We start from the raw sequence: 18,000 nt of genomic DNA, 5'->3' as shown, positions 1-18,000 counted from the left end.
ACCATATCGTACTATACTTTACTTCCAGTTAATCATTGAATCTATTTTTATTTACTTCTGCAAATCTCTTATGTTATCAATCACTTTTCAGATGAAGCCGCCATGTTATAGTGTTGTTGATCATGGTTAGCTTTTCCATACTGAGACACTGCTTTCAGCTAGCCCCTGATGGTTTTTATGCCAGACCTCATTAATTATTTTTATGCCTCGGTCTTTATAAAAATGATCTCATTGTTTAATAACAAGACAAAAATGATATTCAGTGGACATTAACCATTTTATATTGTACTTATTTTGCAAAATATTTTATAATATTGTTTGTTTTATTTTTATTTTAGCCTTATGCAATGGTCTCCTCCCTATTTCAATATGAGCCATCACTTGCTGTGAAATCAGGGCTAACATTTGACATGTTCACCAACACAATTCGGGCCATGGGTACTGCAAGGCATTATGACTTCATTGAAGATTGTGAGGCAGCAAAGGCATGTATGCTTTTTAAATGTAACTATAAAATATAAATCAAGACACCTGTGGACAAGTTTGTATTGAGGAGGTAGTGCTTAAAAGCACACAGTATAGTCTTGTATCTCCTGTTAAGAGCCAAAGAGATACCAGGAAATGTTTGGCCATGTAGAGATAAGAAAAGAATTGTACTGGGATTGCAAATTGGCTTGCTCTCTTGTGACATTCACAGAAATGATTTTTATTTTCACACTCACAAAAAGAATAAGAACAAGTTATAAGTAGTGCACGGGTTTTGACTGTAGGAAGGGAGTTTTATGGATATTTGTGTTATATGTGTACAGCAAGCCGCGTATTACTTAAATTTCTGAACTCTGATAAATATTTAAACTGGTATATGACATATAAATTACTCAATTTTAAATATTTATATACGCGTCATACACTTCACCGTGACATCTTTTGACAGAAATTGTGTTTGTGAAAATTATCAGTAGTTATGTAGGGTGACACAGTTAACTTGGACACTGAATTAATTTAAGCATCTCTTGCGGAAGATCACTGGTCTTCCAATCTCTCTGGGAGTGGTCAGCAAGGAGCAGCTCTCTATGCATATGATCAGGCCACTGCCTTTACTTGAACATACATCTTCAATATTTTCATTGTCTTCTCGAAATGATTTCAGTCTTTTAACTTCTTCTTATTGTCTTACTTTAGATGTTAGGCACTTGTACACACAAAACGGATAAGCTTAGCTGCACGTAAATACTGAAATTGTGTCAAAAGAAAAATTTACTTGAGAAAACTATCACATCACAAGTAGGCAGAATGGCTGTACTAACCTTTAGGAGGCAAAATTTTAAGTACTGTCGATAGATATAAATAAAAGTAGAAAAACTTAATTTTTGAAACTGTTAGTTCATTTCTCAGGGAGCCTAGAGGGATAGATTGAGGGCGGTTAGAAAGTAGCACCAGACCACTCAGAACCCAGGGCGAGAGGACTCCAGCTGCTCAAATAACAAGATGCAGCAAAAGCAAGGTGGAGGGTGTCGAAGAGAATATATAATCATAGCTGCTATACTACAGTTTCAGTCTAGTGATGATGATTACACAGTGAAACGTAAAGCTGTATTAGGAGGAAAAAAAATGAGAAGCGAAATGAATATTGTAATTAACAATAGCGGGAAAGCAGAATAAGAGGTAGGGAAGATACAGGCAGAGAAAGTGAGAGAGGTGGAAACAGAGATAAAAAGGTAAAAAAAGTAGAGAAAATATTTATGTGAATAATAATCTTTTCATTTCACTGTCTCTGTCTTTCTTTACATCCATCTCCTTTTCCTCTTTCCTCTTTATTCTTAACTGCACTATTTTACTTCTCATATCTCTTCCTGTTAATCAAACAGTGGAAAATCTAGGATGGTGTGTAAGAACATTATGAAAAGGCTATTTGCTACTCACCATGTAGTGGAGATGCTGAGTTGCAGATAGGCACAATGAAAAGACTGTCAGAAAGTGAGCTTTTGGCCAATGAGGCCTTTGTCGAAAATAGACAACATACACAGATACACTCACGCAAACACAACTCACGCATGCATGGCCACAATCTCTGGCAGCTGATGTGTTTGTTTTGTCTGTTTTTGACAAATGCCTTGTTGGCCAAAAGCTCACTTTCTGACAGTCTTTTTATTGAATCCATCTGCGACTCAGCATCTCTGCCTCCTCTTAATGTTACTTGTCACTCTGTCACATCATCTGTGGACTGTAGCTGCAAAGTACTATCTTTGGCTTCCTCCTCTCTACAGTGCTTCTTTGTATCTCCTTATCCTCACATCTGGTGAGTCACTCTCAGCTTCTGAGTGATCTGGTGTTTCCTTTATGTATTACAGAAACATTGTGGTGGATGTTCCCGTATTTGTAAGGTTCTGTGCCTGACAGAGCAGTAATGAAAATGAAAATTGAGAGAAAAAAAAATTTATCCTGGAATAATGAATATAATTCTCATTATTTACTCTTTTGAATATGCAATAAATTTTTGTTATTTTCTATTTGGTAATAAGTATAATAAGCAGCAGCAAAAAGTCAATTTTTTATATTTTTATGAGAAATTTGCTTATTAAACAGAGCACAATTGTTTGATGAACTTTAGAATAACGAAAAATATTGTATACTTGGCGTTTATTAAGTTCACCAGTAAAACTACATGTTGTTGTTTTTCTTTTGACAAGATTGGAGGCTGTTTTGCTCTTACTGAAATCTCACATGGGACGAACACAAAGGAAATGAAGCTAACAGCCACATATGATCCACAAACCCAAGAGTTTGAGCTTCATACTCCTGATTTTGAAGCTGCAAAGTGTTGGGTGGGTTGCCTAGGTAAGTTGTTAGCTTTTCAAAATATGTGATTTGTGACAACACAATAACCTCATGGACTGTAAACCCACATAGTGATTGAAGTAGGAACTACCAAAAGACCGGTAGTAACATGAAGCAGTTTATGGGAAGTATGAAGTTTTCAGAGCTGAAGACCCTTTCTCTGGAGGACAAAATACAAAAGGAAATATTGTAGAAATATCTAAGGAAAAGTTTACTCTTCAGTCTGGAACCGCGCGACCGCTACGGTCGCAGGTCCGAATCCTGCCTCGGGCATGGATGTGTGTGATGTCCTCAGGTTAGTTAGGTTTAAGTAGGTCTAAGTTCTAGGGGACTGATGACCTCAGATGTTAAGTTTCATAGTGCTCAGAGCCATTTGAACCATTTGAAAAGTTTGCTGTCACAAACACAAACAACTGTTTGCCGCAAAGCTTGGCAAAAAAAGGCAAAGTTAGGGGATTAGAATGAACACAAACATACATTTATAGTGAGTGCCAGCTAACATCAGTTGATTTCATATGCTTCAACTATTGGTTTGTATAAATAAAATGTTTACTAGTGTAGCATCAATCAATAAAACTTACTATTTTCCTCTTCTTCTTCTTTTAGTACAATATTTTAAATGGTTATATGTGACTATATTATTCCATATCTAACAAACTTAGTTATTCAATCCTTCTATTTACTATTAATACCATCAGAGGCCCACACACAAAAATGGTAATGTGAAACTGTGACTGTGGGACAAGTTCAACACCAATATTGCAAAATATGCTACTCGATGCTCTGTAGCTAACTTCAATGGGTGCTTTTCTGCCTCTGCCAACCACCCATCTCATTTATGTTCTAAGAATGTTGCTCTGTTTCTGTGCTGTGATATTCAATTTCTTATTTATGTTTTATGTATTTTACTTCTTATAGGATTTTCTGTCGCCACTCCCAGTGGCATATAAAACAGAGCTTGTATAGACAGATTTTACGACCGGGGATTTTGTGTAAATGAAAATCGCGAAGTAAGGAAAGACACTAGATGTATAATACATCTGACAACAATAGCCAAAGCTTGTCATGAGAGGCTGTATTGGGAGATGTGAAAAGCATTTTGGTGAATGTAGGCTTCATTCCACACTGTGATATAAAACACATCCTTCTCAGGGAAAATTTGCAATGGACTCCATTTCATAATGGTATTGTATAGTCAGATGCCTGCCTGCTTTTCTTGCTGCCTCTCATCGTCATTCAGTTTTAATCTGCTTTCAAACCTGTAATACAATGTTGTTTAATGGATAGTAAAACAGTATTATGAAAAGGGTAGTTGTTATTCACCATGTAGTGGAGATGCTGAGTCACAGAAATACACAATAAAAAGTGTGTTGAAAAGTTAGCCTCCTCCATTGTTAGATAATAGAACAGTTACAATGCATCAGAAGCCAATTTGGTAATTATTTTAAAAAGAACTGCAGGACAACAAATATGTGTAGATGTGACAGAGTTTTGGGAAATCAATGCTCATTTTAACTGACTAGCAAGTAACTGATCATATTTGAATGTTAAATATTTATCTTGTTCATGGTGGAATATCCTCTAGCTTCTAATTCATTAATAATGGATAAGCATTCACAACTAAAAAACTCAGTTTGGTTTCCAAATAGACAAGAGCACAATTTGTGGCATCGGTATTAATGATTTTGGGAAAATATTTGTTCATGTATAGACCAGTGGCAAAATGCTGCTATCGGACCACAAAAAAGGTGAATATGCTCCTCTTTAAAAGACTCTGGCAGAAAAGTGAGTAACCAGCTGCCTCAATCCTCATTCTGCCTCCCCCACCAAAAATTTTGGCATGGGAACATATTTGTGCTCTTTAACACAGAACATTCTAAACCCTTTTATCCAGTCTCTCTCATTGTAGTTAAGCCTTCATTCTCAGCATCTCCATTTCGCTGTCACTATCTATGTATGTCTCTTTCCCACTGTCTGCTTTTCCTCCCATTGATTTACAGTATATTGCACTGTCACTGTCAACTCTCTCACTTACAGTGTTCCCTTTGTCTTTCTTTCCCACTGCCACTGTCCCCAACCATACCTTGGCAGCTCAAAAATTGTGGGAGTCTGACTTATTTTTTCTGATATACCCACATGTTTAAAATTGTTGTCCAAAATGGTCTATCCTCAGTAGCTACGTGTTAAATTAGCCAATCACGGGGGCTAGACTCCCCCCCCCCCCCCCCTTCCCCTCACGCCAATGGACTCCAGTCAGTCATATTTTTCGTTTTCATTGTGTCGTCTCTCTTTTGCTCCCACTGATTCTATCTCCATGTATCTCTCTTTGTCTTTTATTGCCACTTTCGCTCACTAACCATTGAAGTCTCCTCTTTCTTTGAGTGCTGTTGTCTTAATCCATTTCCCTTTCTCTTTCACTGCCTCTTTCTCTCTTGCACCATCACTGTCTCCTCACTCTTTCTCTCCAACTGACACTGTCTTCTCTCTCTTCCACTGTCACTGTCTCTCTGTTACTCACCTTCAGCACAAAAAAGCATGGGTAAGTTTGCATGCCAAAACTGACAGTATATTGAAAAGAGTTTTGATGATCTGCTACAAATAGAAATTATAGAAGTGGCTGTCCCCACAATTGGTACTTTTTGTGTCAAAAAATCAGGGTTTTCCAAGGCTTTCTCAGGAAGTGCCCTTGGACAAATGGTGCTTTTGTAAGCTGCCTAAGGTCCACACTAAACCTCACCTAATGCAAAAGAAGCAACTGACTTGTTCAGTTTGCCTGGGCTGCAGGAAGTTTGTAACATTTATATTTTGACCTTACTCTGTAGAATAGCTACAGGATACCCACACTTCCGATATGTATACAAATGATTTTTAGGCCGAGGGCTAAACACATGATTCAGTTTTCTTGTATTATATGATATAAATGATGTATTAGAATTTAGTGTAGTACATTGTTGATGAGTCTCCTGAACAGTAAGGAACTGATTCAACTGGTATGGTCAAGAAAAAGGCAAACCTCATAGTTGGGCTTTGGCACCTGTGTGTGAGTTGTGTGTGTACAAGTGTCTATGTTTTTCTAAATCTGATGAAGGACTTTGTCTGATAGCTTAATCTACATTTAAATGTGCCTGTCTGCCTCCACATGCTTCTACTATGTGATCGGTAGCAGTCTAGCATAAGATTAAGGGTAAGCTGTTAGCTGTGAACCACTTGTAAGCTCTTTCCTCTCTTATACCCACTTTTTCTGCTATGTATGTATTTGGCCCCTTTACCAGTTACTCAGTCTGGCACTGAGGAGTCATTAAAAGGTTATTCTCAGAAAGTTGATTCATTACTCTGTTATGAGCCACCTTCTCAAAAAATTTTGAGAACACAGGGATCAGCTAGAATAGGTCACTTTTATAAATGTACACATCAGTCTCTCAAGAAATACATCTTGTCTCACCAACTGGATGCAAATAGTGTGAAGAATTACCACTTTTCAGTGACATAGTAAATTCCTCTGTAGTTCAATGGGTAGGGGTGAGATTGCTGATCAGTATGCCCAAGATTCAATGTCCAGCTGGTGATAGGATTCTTTTTTTTTTTTCCCCCACATGATGCTTATGTCATCTGTGGATAAGATTTGTGAATGAGAATATGTCTGAGCCGTACTGTGGTTTGGAGTCTACATTATGTGGTAAGTCCACTTAGAACTAGCAAGATACATCAGAAGAAGGAAAGGGCATACCGTGTCCATGAGGATCGAGCCTAGTGAAGCACTGTGGTGTTCGCATCAGTTTTTGAATCTTTACCACTATTGAATTTTGTAATCTCTGTAGCTGATGATATAGCAAAACTGATAACCAGTGCTGGAGTATGCAGTATATACCTAAGTGTAATGGATTTTCATGTAGGAAGAGTTTCAGTAATTGAATTGAGAGCCGAATGTTGTTTTTGCCATATTGAATTTATTCCTTTCATGTTTAATAATTATTCAAATTGTCCTCTTGACATTGGTTTTTTAATTTATTTCTACAATGTATATTGTTTGTGGCTTTTTGGTGACATGATAAAGAACTGTGCAAAACTGCACTTAGTGAACACTTAATTCTTGATTTGAGCTAGCCCCCTGGATTTAACAAAGCTCACTTTTTGTGGGACAAGAATGTCTTTCACCTTCCACTATAATTGCCCCTGACCTGTTGTTAAGGAAAAGTGTATTCATAAAGTTGTAACAATAGTTTTAGGAAATAATTAAATTTCTCATTTAATGTGTTTCCTTGCAGTCTTTTTCCCATTGTTAATCCTGTAAATTCTCTCTGAATAGTGTAACTGGGTCAGCATCCACTTCTCTGAATTTTTGCTTTTCCTTTCTCAATTAAATATGATTGATGAGGATTTGTTATTGCTATCATTTGGGCATCGTGCAGAAATAAACTTTTCATAATGGGATTCAAATATATTTCATAAAAGATAGTTTTTCGGGAAAGTTATTGTGGGTATATAAAAAAAGCTGGACATCTCTTTATGACCTTGATCAGAACTATTTGAGATGGAAACTATATTGATATCTCCACATGCAATCACTTTCCAGTTATTTTTACTAAGATCTTTTAGTATTTTTCCTTAATGAGGTTTACAACATTCCCTGTTGGGTGCTTGTGGACTGTCAGCATTGCTAGTTTGTTAGCAGTGGCAGAAGAAAAACATATAAAGTTTGTGAAATCTGCAAGCTTTTGGAGCCAGTGGCTCCTTCTTCAGGAAGAAGGGTTGAAGGGGAAGGAAGAGGGGCTAAAGGAAAAGGACTGTTGAGATTTAGGAAATGGGGAGAACTCAGGAAAGTCACCTGAAATCTCAGGTCAGGGAAGAGGTACCAGACAGAATGAGAAGAAAAGACTGATTGTTGGAAACTGCATCGGACAAGCTTTGAAAACATGAGAGCTCGAATGTGGAAGTTAGGGTAAGAAGCAAAACAGAGCTTAATGACAAAACATCGTGCAAGAGTTAATACGAGACGAAAATTAAGTGCATGTAAAAGATAGGTCAGAAAAAAATATATGAAAAACTGAAAGGGAGTGGAGAAAGGAATAGTTACTGAGAAGAAATGCTGAGACCGTAGAAATTAAAGTAAATCAAGGGAAGATGGAAGGTAGTTTTTATCCCTACTCTGCACCCCAATGCTATTTCACCCTTTGAATTGGTACACTTTTCAAAAGAACTGTAAGCATGAAAACAGTGACTTTTTTACTGAATGTATATATCATATATGCCTGATTTTACAAATAAAATGAACAAAAAACTTCTAATGGCTTTGAAGAAATGTTTTTTATTCTTTCATTAATAGAATTTCACTTTTTTAAATACATTTGTAGTGGCAACTTCTGCCACCGAACGTATCAGGATGACCTGATGTAGTGGGAAGAGGTAGAAGACTCGTCTGAGCTTTCCAAATGATTTACCGTTTCCAACAACAGTGTCCTCGTACACCTCGGTCTGCGTCACAGGGCCCCGCAATGCTGAAGAAGCAACCCAGTGGCCTGAGTAATGCAATGCTGTGTCAGGCGGCCTCGGCCAGCCACAGAGTTCTGATGGCGTCAGGATGCGGCGGCTGCTGACGCAGCTGTCCCCGTCCTCGCCTCAGCGCCGCTCCGAGGAGCCGCTAAGCTGCCCGCCGACAACTGCAAGATGGTCCACGCCGTGTTCCCTGACCGACACGGCTTAGGACACGGCGACACGAGCACCCGCGATCTGCATGCAAAACCACTATGTATACTCTTTCAGCAATTTGGCGGTGTGGCCTCCATTCTACTTCACAACTGTTGGTATGCGTAACTCACTGCAATCTGGCCTGCATCTGGCTGTAACTTGTGCTCAGAATATTGCACAAAACTAACTTTCCCTATCCTAAATGGTGGTGCTGCTACACATTAATTATTATAAAACAGTTTCTGTTGGCTTGGCAGTTCTCAATTTACTCTTAATAACTTATCACCATCCTGAGTACAAATTGATCAAATTTCAATTTCTCTCTCAATTAGCTTAGAAAATAATGGTGCCTGGAAATCAAAATTGTAGTTTTTAGAAAAATCAATTTAAAGTTCAGTATTGCAATTTTTGTACAGTTATTGATGAAAATTACATACCACTAATATTTTCCAGCACCATACTGAGCATCATCTGAATCATACTGATCTTCATCTGAATCCTACTGATCTTCAAACAATGTAACCCTCCTGGCCTCAACCTTCGCTAGTCACTGTCCTCACCCTTCCAGCCCACTCCCTGTTCCCATTCCAGCACTACACAGCCGTCATTTCACCGCCACACGCCACACCTAATCTTTTAAGTTCTTTTTATTTCTCTCCTTTCCACTACTCCCCCCTCCCACCCACCTTCTCTCCTGCTCTCCATCTAAACTACAGCACTTCAATGTCTGCCACCCCCACCATACTAACCCTCCCACTCCCCACCCAGCCTCCTCCTTACCCCCACTCCCATCATGCACTGGTGCCACTGCTTGCAGTGTGGTTTCAGTTATGTGAGACTGCAGACGTGTGTACAAGTTGTGTTTGCGTGAGTGTGTGTGCACATGTGCGTGTGCATGTGCATGCGCGTATGCCTATTGCTTACAAAGGCCTTAATGGCTGAAAGCTGTAATTGTGTGAACCTTTTTGTTGTGCCTATCATCACTCAGCATCTCCGCTATATGGTGAGTTCGTATTGATCTTCTTTTCTTCTCTTGGTCACGCTTCTTTTCTGTCTAGTTTCCTTTGTTCATTTTAAATTAACAGTTTCTGCTTTGCGGATTCTCTCTTTATCTGTTTGCACCAAGGAATTTGCTGCATTTCCACTAGTTTTTATGCTCAACACTTCATAAAACATACAGTTTTCTTGTTACACCATCATTGAAGTGTAAAATAGGATCATAAACACCAGTTTTGTGGATTGGATTCTGAACAATTACAGTTTTATCATTGAAGCATAAAATAGCATCATAAATACCAAATTTGTGGATTGTAATCTGAACAAATACAGTTTTCGGTAACCAGGTCCAAATGACAGAGTTCACACCTTCATTTAAATTTTGTGTTTTCCCATGAAGACATTTCTTCAGCAAATTATCTTTATGAAGATTTCTAAAAAGCTTTAATTTCAAGTAGAGAATGTTTATGGTCATATGTTGCACTTCTCCTGTATTTGTACCAAGTGTCAGGATCATTTGGGCAAAAACAGTGCTGAGGATTTTCATTTGTGGAAGGCTTATGGAAAAAGAAGCCCATACAGGTTTTTTCTTGTTTTCTAAATTCCCAGCATTTCTTCTTATGGCCAAGCCTTAATAATTCTGTAATCTATCTATTCCAACATTTTTCAGGTGACTTTGGCCATTTATCTTCTTACTATCTTCCTGTACTATTTTATGACTTTTCTTTTAATAATCTTCTCAACCTGGACTCCATTCTTTTCTCAACATGTCCAATGCATTCAAATTTAGAAATTGAGACATTAGGACCATAGGGTTGTGTTGCACATATCCATTCATAAGCCTTGCTGTCACGGTCCCTTAAATACTGTATCTGACACCACTTTTGACAGTGAATGAGAATACTGAGAATTACAGCTACTTCCATCCCACCACTTGGACCAGTATAATTCATCTGACAGCTATGTTCATTCTCTTTCTCAGCTTCACCACCTTACGTATTACAGTACTTGCTTGGAATCTCTTTTGGTGGACTTGAGTTTTATTATTTGTAAATTATATCTCTGAACTTCGTTTACGTTCTTATTACTTAGAAACTGTTATCATCGCTGATCTTGTTCACATCTACAATGTTTTGAGTGTTCATTAAACATATAAATACATCATTTCTTCAGAATGAGATTTTCACTCTGCAGCGGAGTGCGTGCTGCTTCCTGGCAGATTAAAACTGTGTGCCGGACCGAGACTCGAACTTGGGACCTTTGCCTTTCGCAGGCAAGTGCTCTACCACTGAGCTACCCAAACACGACTCACACCCAGTCCTCACTGCTTTACTTCTGCTAGTATCTCGTCTCCTACCTTCCAAACTTTACAGAAGCTCTCCTGCGAACCTTGCAGAACTAGCACTCCTGAAAGAGCACTTGCCCACGAAAGGCAAAGGTCCCGAGTTCGAGTCTCGGTCCGGCACACAGTTTTAATCTGCCAGGAAGTTTCACATCATTTCTCGTCTGTTAAGGTCCTTAAACCATAAACCATGTTGGTGACCCCGACATGATTAATAACAAGCATAACACATTCATGGTTAGTGAAGTGTAAAAATGATTGGCGACAGCAACAATGCAAATCCAATGCCCGCATCAGTACAGAACGAAGCAGATATTGCTCATGTTTCAGTGAAGATTCCGCCCGTCTGGAAGGAAAACATAAAGGTGTGGTTCCTTCAAGTTGAAGCACAGTTTACCACATTGATTATCACTAACAAAACCATGAAATTCAATCTTGTTGTTGTGTCATACGAAGCAGATGTTGTAGGATTCATTTCTGACTCAACCATATCTACTGCTCTGTTCACAGAGCTTAAAACAAGAATAATTCAGGAATTTGGGATCCAGGAAATAGAAAAGTAATGAAATTATTAACAGAAGTGGAATTAGGTGATAAGAAGCCGACTCAGCTCTTATGTGAGATGCGAACTTTAGCTGGTACGCAAATCAAGGACGATTTTTTGAAAACCATATTTATGCAACGCCTTCCTGTCACTGCACATTCAATACTAGCTACAAGTAAAGGTGATCTTGACACCATAGCCACTAAGGCTGACAAAATTGTCAAATTTTCACAAACGGGGTCAAATATATGAGCTCAAACCTTGTAGGCGTCATCCAGTATTGCAGTGGGTAAAGTAAATGATACCAGTAACAATAGAATCTCTAAACTAGAAACGCAGATTGCTGAATTAACACTGACAATCAATGAATGAAAACAGTGTCATGTTCATGAGGCAGCTCGCGTACATCTCGCTCCTCACCAAGTAGATCATGAGACAGGTCATGGTCAGCCCAGCATTTTAATCCTAGTAGAGCACTATGTTGGTATCATTTTAAATATCGCCACAAGGCAAAGAAATGTCAGAGTTCATGCTCGTTTCGACCATCTTCCACCCAAAATTTCAACAAACAGTCAAACTCAAACGCTCCACACTAGCGGTGGCAGGTGATCGGAGCCACCTTTCATGTCGCCTATTTCTCACAGACAGAAGTAGCGGAAGTCATTACCTAATTGACACTGGAGCTGATATTTCTGTGATTCTGCCTTCGAATAGAAATTGCCGAAAGAAAACAGATCATAAACTTTTACAGAGAGTGTCTATTTATTATTACTCAGTTTGGGTTTATGGCACAACTTCATATGGAATTTCATAATTGCAGATGTGCAATTGCCGATTATTGGAGCCGACTTCATTCACTATTATAATCTTTTAGTAGATCTCAAGAATAGACGACTCATTGACCCGGTAATGTCAGCAGCAACATATGGCACATTGATTAAGGTCTCGGGCATAGAAACAGTTCATTTAATTCCACCACATCAAAAATATGCTGTAATTCTAAAGAAATTTCCCATCTTGCTCCAAGAAAACATCCATTTTGACATCTCAGATATCAGCACTTTTCATACGATGTCACAGGAGGACATCCTGTAGCAGCAAAGGCACGATGACTACCACCAGATAAACTTAAAGCAGCTAAAGCAGAGTTCTAACAGATGATTAATATGAAAATCTGCCAGCCGTAAAAGAGCGTCTCGGCAAGCCTCTTCCACTTAGTTTCCAAGGAAGACGGACCCTGGAGGCCTTGCGGGGACTACCATACTGTCAACAAAATCGCCAAGCCTGACAGGTATCCTATTCCTAACCTTCAAAATTTTAACTGTCAACTGCATGAAAAACAAATATTTTCAAAAATGGATGTCAGAGCTTATCATCACATTCCTGGACGTGCAAGTGATGTACCTAAGACCACAGTGATAACTCCATTTGGTTTGTTGGAGTTTTTGTGACTTCTGTTTGGACTCCGAAATGCAGCACAAACTTTTCAAAGGTATATCAACAATATACTGAGAGACCTTGATTTCGTGTACTGTTATCTAGATGACATTCTAGTGGCACCATAAGATGATGAAGAGCACAAGAAGCATCTTCAGTTGCTTTTCGAATGCCTCAGTAAGTTCAACGTCAGAATCAATCTGAACAAATGCATTTTTGGTTCAATAGAAGTACCTTTCCTGGGATATGTGGTAACTGCAGAGGGAATTAGACCACTACCAGATCAAGTACAAACCGTTGTTGACTATCTGTTACCTACAACAATAAGAGAACTGTGCCGATTTCTTGGCCTCATTAATTTTTACCGAACAGCACCACCAAATTCAGCCGATAAACAAGCAGAGCTTTTGAACCTACTCCATAGGACTAAGAAAATTGAAAACAGGAAAACTAATTGGACAGAAAATCTTCGACAAGCCTTTAATGACATAAAAAATAGCTTAGCTAATTCAGCACTTCTGGCTCATCCATCTTCAAATTTACCTCTCATTTTAATGGTTTCCGCCTCAGATTATGCTGTTGGTGCATCTTTACAACAAATCAAAGGTAATAATCTGCAACCATTAGCATTCTTCTCCAAGAAATTGACAAATGCAAATATCGGTACAAGTTGTGGCTCAAAATCCAGAAATGCCAAATTAACTAATAAATGCTATGTAGCAAATTGTATCCAGATGTATTTTTTCATAGATAGTTGAAATAGCTTTACTTTCTGCAAAAAAAAAATATTGAAAATGTAACCAATTTTCAGTTGGTGATATTACACACCATCTTGCAAAGCCCAGCTTATGAAAATAATGTGTGGATGAATGTGTGTGTAAAACAAAAAGTACACAAACAAAATCAGTTGAATAGTCTCTATAAGATACATGCTGTGTAATGTAATGCACGGCTCAGCCGTGGGACCTAATGTCTTAGAACAAAGGAAAATGTATCAAACAATCTGCTAGCTAAAGTTCAAAAGTTGGTATAATGTGAACACTTTAATGTGGCATTTTTAGTTAATGGTGGTTTTGAATTGTGGTTGGGTAAAGGACCAGGAGAAGTCGGGTCTGAACTACTAACTGTGCAAATTAAGTTGACACTTTGTGCAGTGGGTGATGGAAGTGACTATAAAGCTATTTTCCATTCACGCTCACTCCATCAGCCACTGTGCTGACTGTCAGCTTAGCTCATGTGTATAGTACCTGACTTACAACACTGCCAGCCTCAGCAGCAATTGTGTGGTAACCATTACTGATTGCTTCGTATTATGCGTTACTTATTGTTTTACTTTGTTATGTTGAAATGAGTGAAGAACCTCATCAGAATTTTTAAGTCTAGTTTGTTTACACTCACAGCTGTCCGCCAGTTTATAGTGTCTGTTGTGCAGACACTATATCGTAGCAGTTTTAAGTGGGGAGTGTTTTGAACTATCATTGCGTATGATATTGGTAGAGATCAGATCTGAACCACCACTGCTAACCGCAGCAAAAAACTGCGCTGCAGTCAGTATCAAATGCTTTGTGTACTCCAATTTGCTTTGTGTTGTGGATTGTTTGTTTTTTCTCATTTTTAAATGAGTGAAGAGACAAATACTGGTGCGTTAAGGGATTCAAATCCAACTCTCACCACAACAAAAAGAGCGAGAACAATCCCTATGAACTTTATGACAGTTCTGATTTCGTGAAAGCACAGCATGTGGATGTAAGATGACAATGCTTCGAGAGGTTGGGCTGCCGACTGCCATGATACAGTGCCTGGATAGTACACTCCGCACTATGGTGATTAGAAAACAAAACTTGTTAAAGTATTTCGACCACACCAAAATACTTCCCCTAATGTGGGAATAGACTTATTTTTGGTTCTACTTGTACTGTAACCGCTTGTCAGTTCTATCTTTAGCATTGTCAGGTATGAGTCAGACAGTTATGAATGACCATGAAAGGTTGACTCAATACTCTGCTGATCTTTTAATTATCTAATTGGGAGGGGAAATAAAAACAATATTGAGAAACACACTGAACCAGGAGAGCACTCTGTTCACCTGTGGAAAAATGCTGCTACTTGTCACCAGAAACAATTATTTGCTGTCAGCTTAAAGAGAGTCAAAAGAAGAAAACAAGCAACAATTAGTTCGGAAAAAACTGTTGAAATTTTTACAGAAGTTCCCCAGCCACCATTTATTTTAATAGTCAGTTTCAAAAGGACTAAGACTTTGCCCTCGGTCATGTAACATGACAAACTTTTAAATTAGTACATCTAATACTTGGGGGAGGGGGGGGGGGGTTCAGGTCCCTAAATAGGACATTTAGACCTTTCCATCAAAGCATGACTAACTTGTTAAATAAGATATATTAGCTTCTCTTAATTCTAACAAAAAAAGAAAAACATCTAGGTATTTCTACATGTGTATTACATGCAACAGAAACAGCTTCCAATTTACATAAGTTAAACAGATGGAAATTTTTGGAAATTTGTGGTAAGGTCCTATCCCACCAAACTGCTGAGGTGATTGGTTAAACAGATGCACCTAAGACACATATTTATTTTTATTAATTAATTTATTTATTTGTCCATACAAATCTCTTTTTCAAAAATGGCTCTGAGCGCTATGGGACTCAACTGCTGAGGTCATTAGTCCCCTAGAACTTAGAACTAGTTAAACCTAACTAACCTAAGGACATCACAAACATCCATGCCCGAGGCAGGATACGAACCTGTGACCGTAGCGGTCTTGCGGTTCCAGACCGCAGCGCCTTTAACCGCACGGCCACTTCGGCCGGCCTCTCTTTTTCAGTACATGTATTGTACACAGGATATTGGACAGAAAACCTTTTTAGCTATTGGTTTTTCAAATGTCAAACATAAATTATTTAAATTTTTATAACAAATTGGATCTATACAGTTAATAATTACAGTTTTTGAAATACTGTATACATATAAATAACTTATTTCTACAATTAAAGATGCAAATTACATATTTTCTTGCATAAGATACTGTGGGATTGAATAGTAGCAGTTTTTTAGAACGTAGGCTGTCACAGACTTTTTAAAGCTTTGTAGTTCAGAAAGAGATATCATGTCTTGGTAATCTGTTGTAAAGTTTTGTTCCTGCATGATATACACCTTTTTGGCATAATGTGATGTTACAATGATCAACGTGTATGCCACTGTCTGACATGGTACTGTAGTCATGACACTTTTGTTTTGAGGGAAAAGATTTTCTTTTCTGAGTATGCTTTTTTTGACATGCGTGACTACTTCCAGTATATAAATGCAGGGAAGGGGTGGGATCTTTGGATCTTCGAAGAAAGGTTTGCATGGTATTCTGCTGCTCACTTGTTGTGTTATTCTTATAATTACCTTTTGTTTCCTGAAAACTGTTATGGCCTGGTGTACATTTCCCCAGAAAATGATACCATACTTCAGTATTGAATGTACGCGAGCAAAGTATACAGCCCTAACTGTTTCTGCACTAGTATTGTTGCAAAGAATTCTTACTACATAGCTCATTTTTGCTAGTTTTGAATTTAGGGATGTGATATGAGTGCTCCATTTAAGATTTTCATGGATATGAATCCCAAGAAATTTAGTTTCATTGACACCACTAATGTTTTGGCTTTCTATACATATTACAGGTTGTGCCAGATATTTATTTTGATCAGTGTGGAAATTCAAGAGTACCGTTTTTTGGGGAATAACTATTAGCCTGTATCTGGTAAACCATTCAGACACTCCTTTTGTAATATCTTTTGCGGATGAAGTAAGATTTTCTTCTTTATTCCCTTCAATCAATAGACTGGTGTCATCTGCAAACAGTACTGGTGCAGAATCCCTAACGTGTGCTGGGAAATCATTAATGTAGACCAAAAACAGAAAGGGACCTAAAATGGAGTCCTGTGGAACACCATGACTTAGTCCACATAGTTCTGAAAGGTGTACCTGGAGTTCATTTCCTTTCGTGTGCTTAATTTCCATTACCTGAGAGCGATATTCCAAATATGATTTAATCCACTGATTTGGCACACCTCTTACACCATACCATTCAAGCTTCCTCAGGAGTACAGAATGATCAATCACATCAAAAGCTTTTGGTAGTTCCAAGAATAAACCTGAGATATTTCTGTGGTTGCCCACTGCATTTAAGACATGGTTTATCAGATTGAAAGTGGCTGTTTCAATTGATCGCTGTGGTCTGAAGCCATGTTGACATGCAGAAATAATATTGTTCTTGTTGAAGAATGTAGTTAGTTTTGAAAGGAACATTTTTTCATTAATTTTCTGAAACCCTGACAATAGAGACACAGGCCTACATGATCACCTTTTTTTATATAGGGGTATTACTTTCGCTATTTTCAGTTGCTGAGGGAAGACAACACATGATAAGGATGAATTGCATAAGTCCAATAAAGGCAAAAGTGTTTGTCTTGCTGTTATTTTTATGATATAATCTGGAATATCATCAATACCAGTTGAATAATTACTCTTCAGTGAATTAATGGTATTTAGGAGCTCTCTTGGGATTATTGGGCTGAGGAACATGGATATATTATTTATTTCAATAGATGAAAGTTCTTTCCATGTTATGTTAGGTGGATTTCCAAATTTTTCCTTCACTAATTTTCCAGTAACAGTTGCATAATAAGAATTGAAACTGTTTGCAACTGCCCTAGGGTCAGTGACATTCTTGCCATCATGTGATATCACAATATTTTTGTGTGTTGTCTTCTTCCCCGTAAGATCCTGCACAGCTTTCCACATGGTCTTAGTTTTATTGGATGACTTCATAATATATTTGTCATTTTCCTTCATTTTTGCCTCTTTTATGATGCATGAGTTGTGCTTGGATAGCTCAGAACCGGCACACAGTTTGAATCTGCCAGGAAGTTTCATATCAGCGCACACTCTGCTGCAGAGTGAAAATCTCATTCTGGAAACATCCCCCAGGCTGTGGCTAAGCCATGTCTCCGCAAGATCCTTTCTTTCAGGAGTGCTAGTTCTGAAAGGTTCGCGGGGGAGCTTCGGCAAAGTTTGGAAGGTAGGAGATGAGGTACTGGCAGAAGTATAGCTGTGAGGACGGGATGTGAGTTGTGCTTGGATAGCTCAGATGGTAGAA

General features: G+C 38.3%; 1 protein-coding gene across 7 annotated transcripts in view; it reads left to right on the top strand.

Moving 5' to 3' along the window:
• Nucleotides 1–18,000, top strand: part of LOC126480855 (peroxisomal acyl-coenzyme A oxidase 3-like) — a 134,605-nt gene that overhangs the window by 13,393 nt on the left and 103,212 nt on the right. For all 7 annotated transcript variants that reach the window (XM_050104224.1, XM_050104221.1, XM_050104222.1 and 4 more), the window contains exons 4-5: nucleotides 339–485; nucleotides 2,691–2,838. In XM_050104224.1, the coding sequence (XP_049960181.1) occupies nucleotides 339–485; nucleotides 2,691–2,838 (295 nt within the window). The remainder of the gene's footprint in view (nucleotides 1–338; nucleotides 486–2,690; nucleotides 2,839–18,000) is intronic.

The sequence above is a fragment of the Schistocerca serialis genome, chromosome 5, assembly GCF_023864345.2.
Source record: "Schistocerca serialis cubense isolate TAMUIC-IGC-003099 chromosome 5, iqSchSeri2.2, whole genome shotgun sequence".
Classification (NCBI taxonomy): domain Eukaryota; kingdom Metazoa; phylum Arthropoda; class Insecta; order Orthoptera; family Acrididae; genus Schistocerca; species Schistocerca serialis.
Note: the sequence above shows the minus strand (reverse complement) of the source record. Positions and strands in the feature narration are given on the sequence as shown.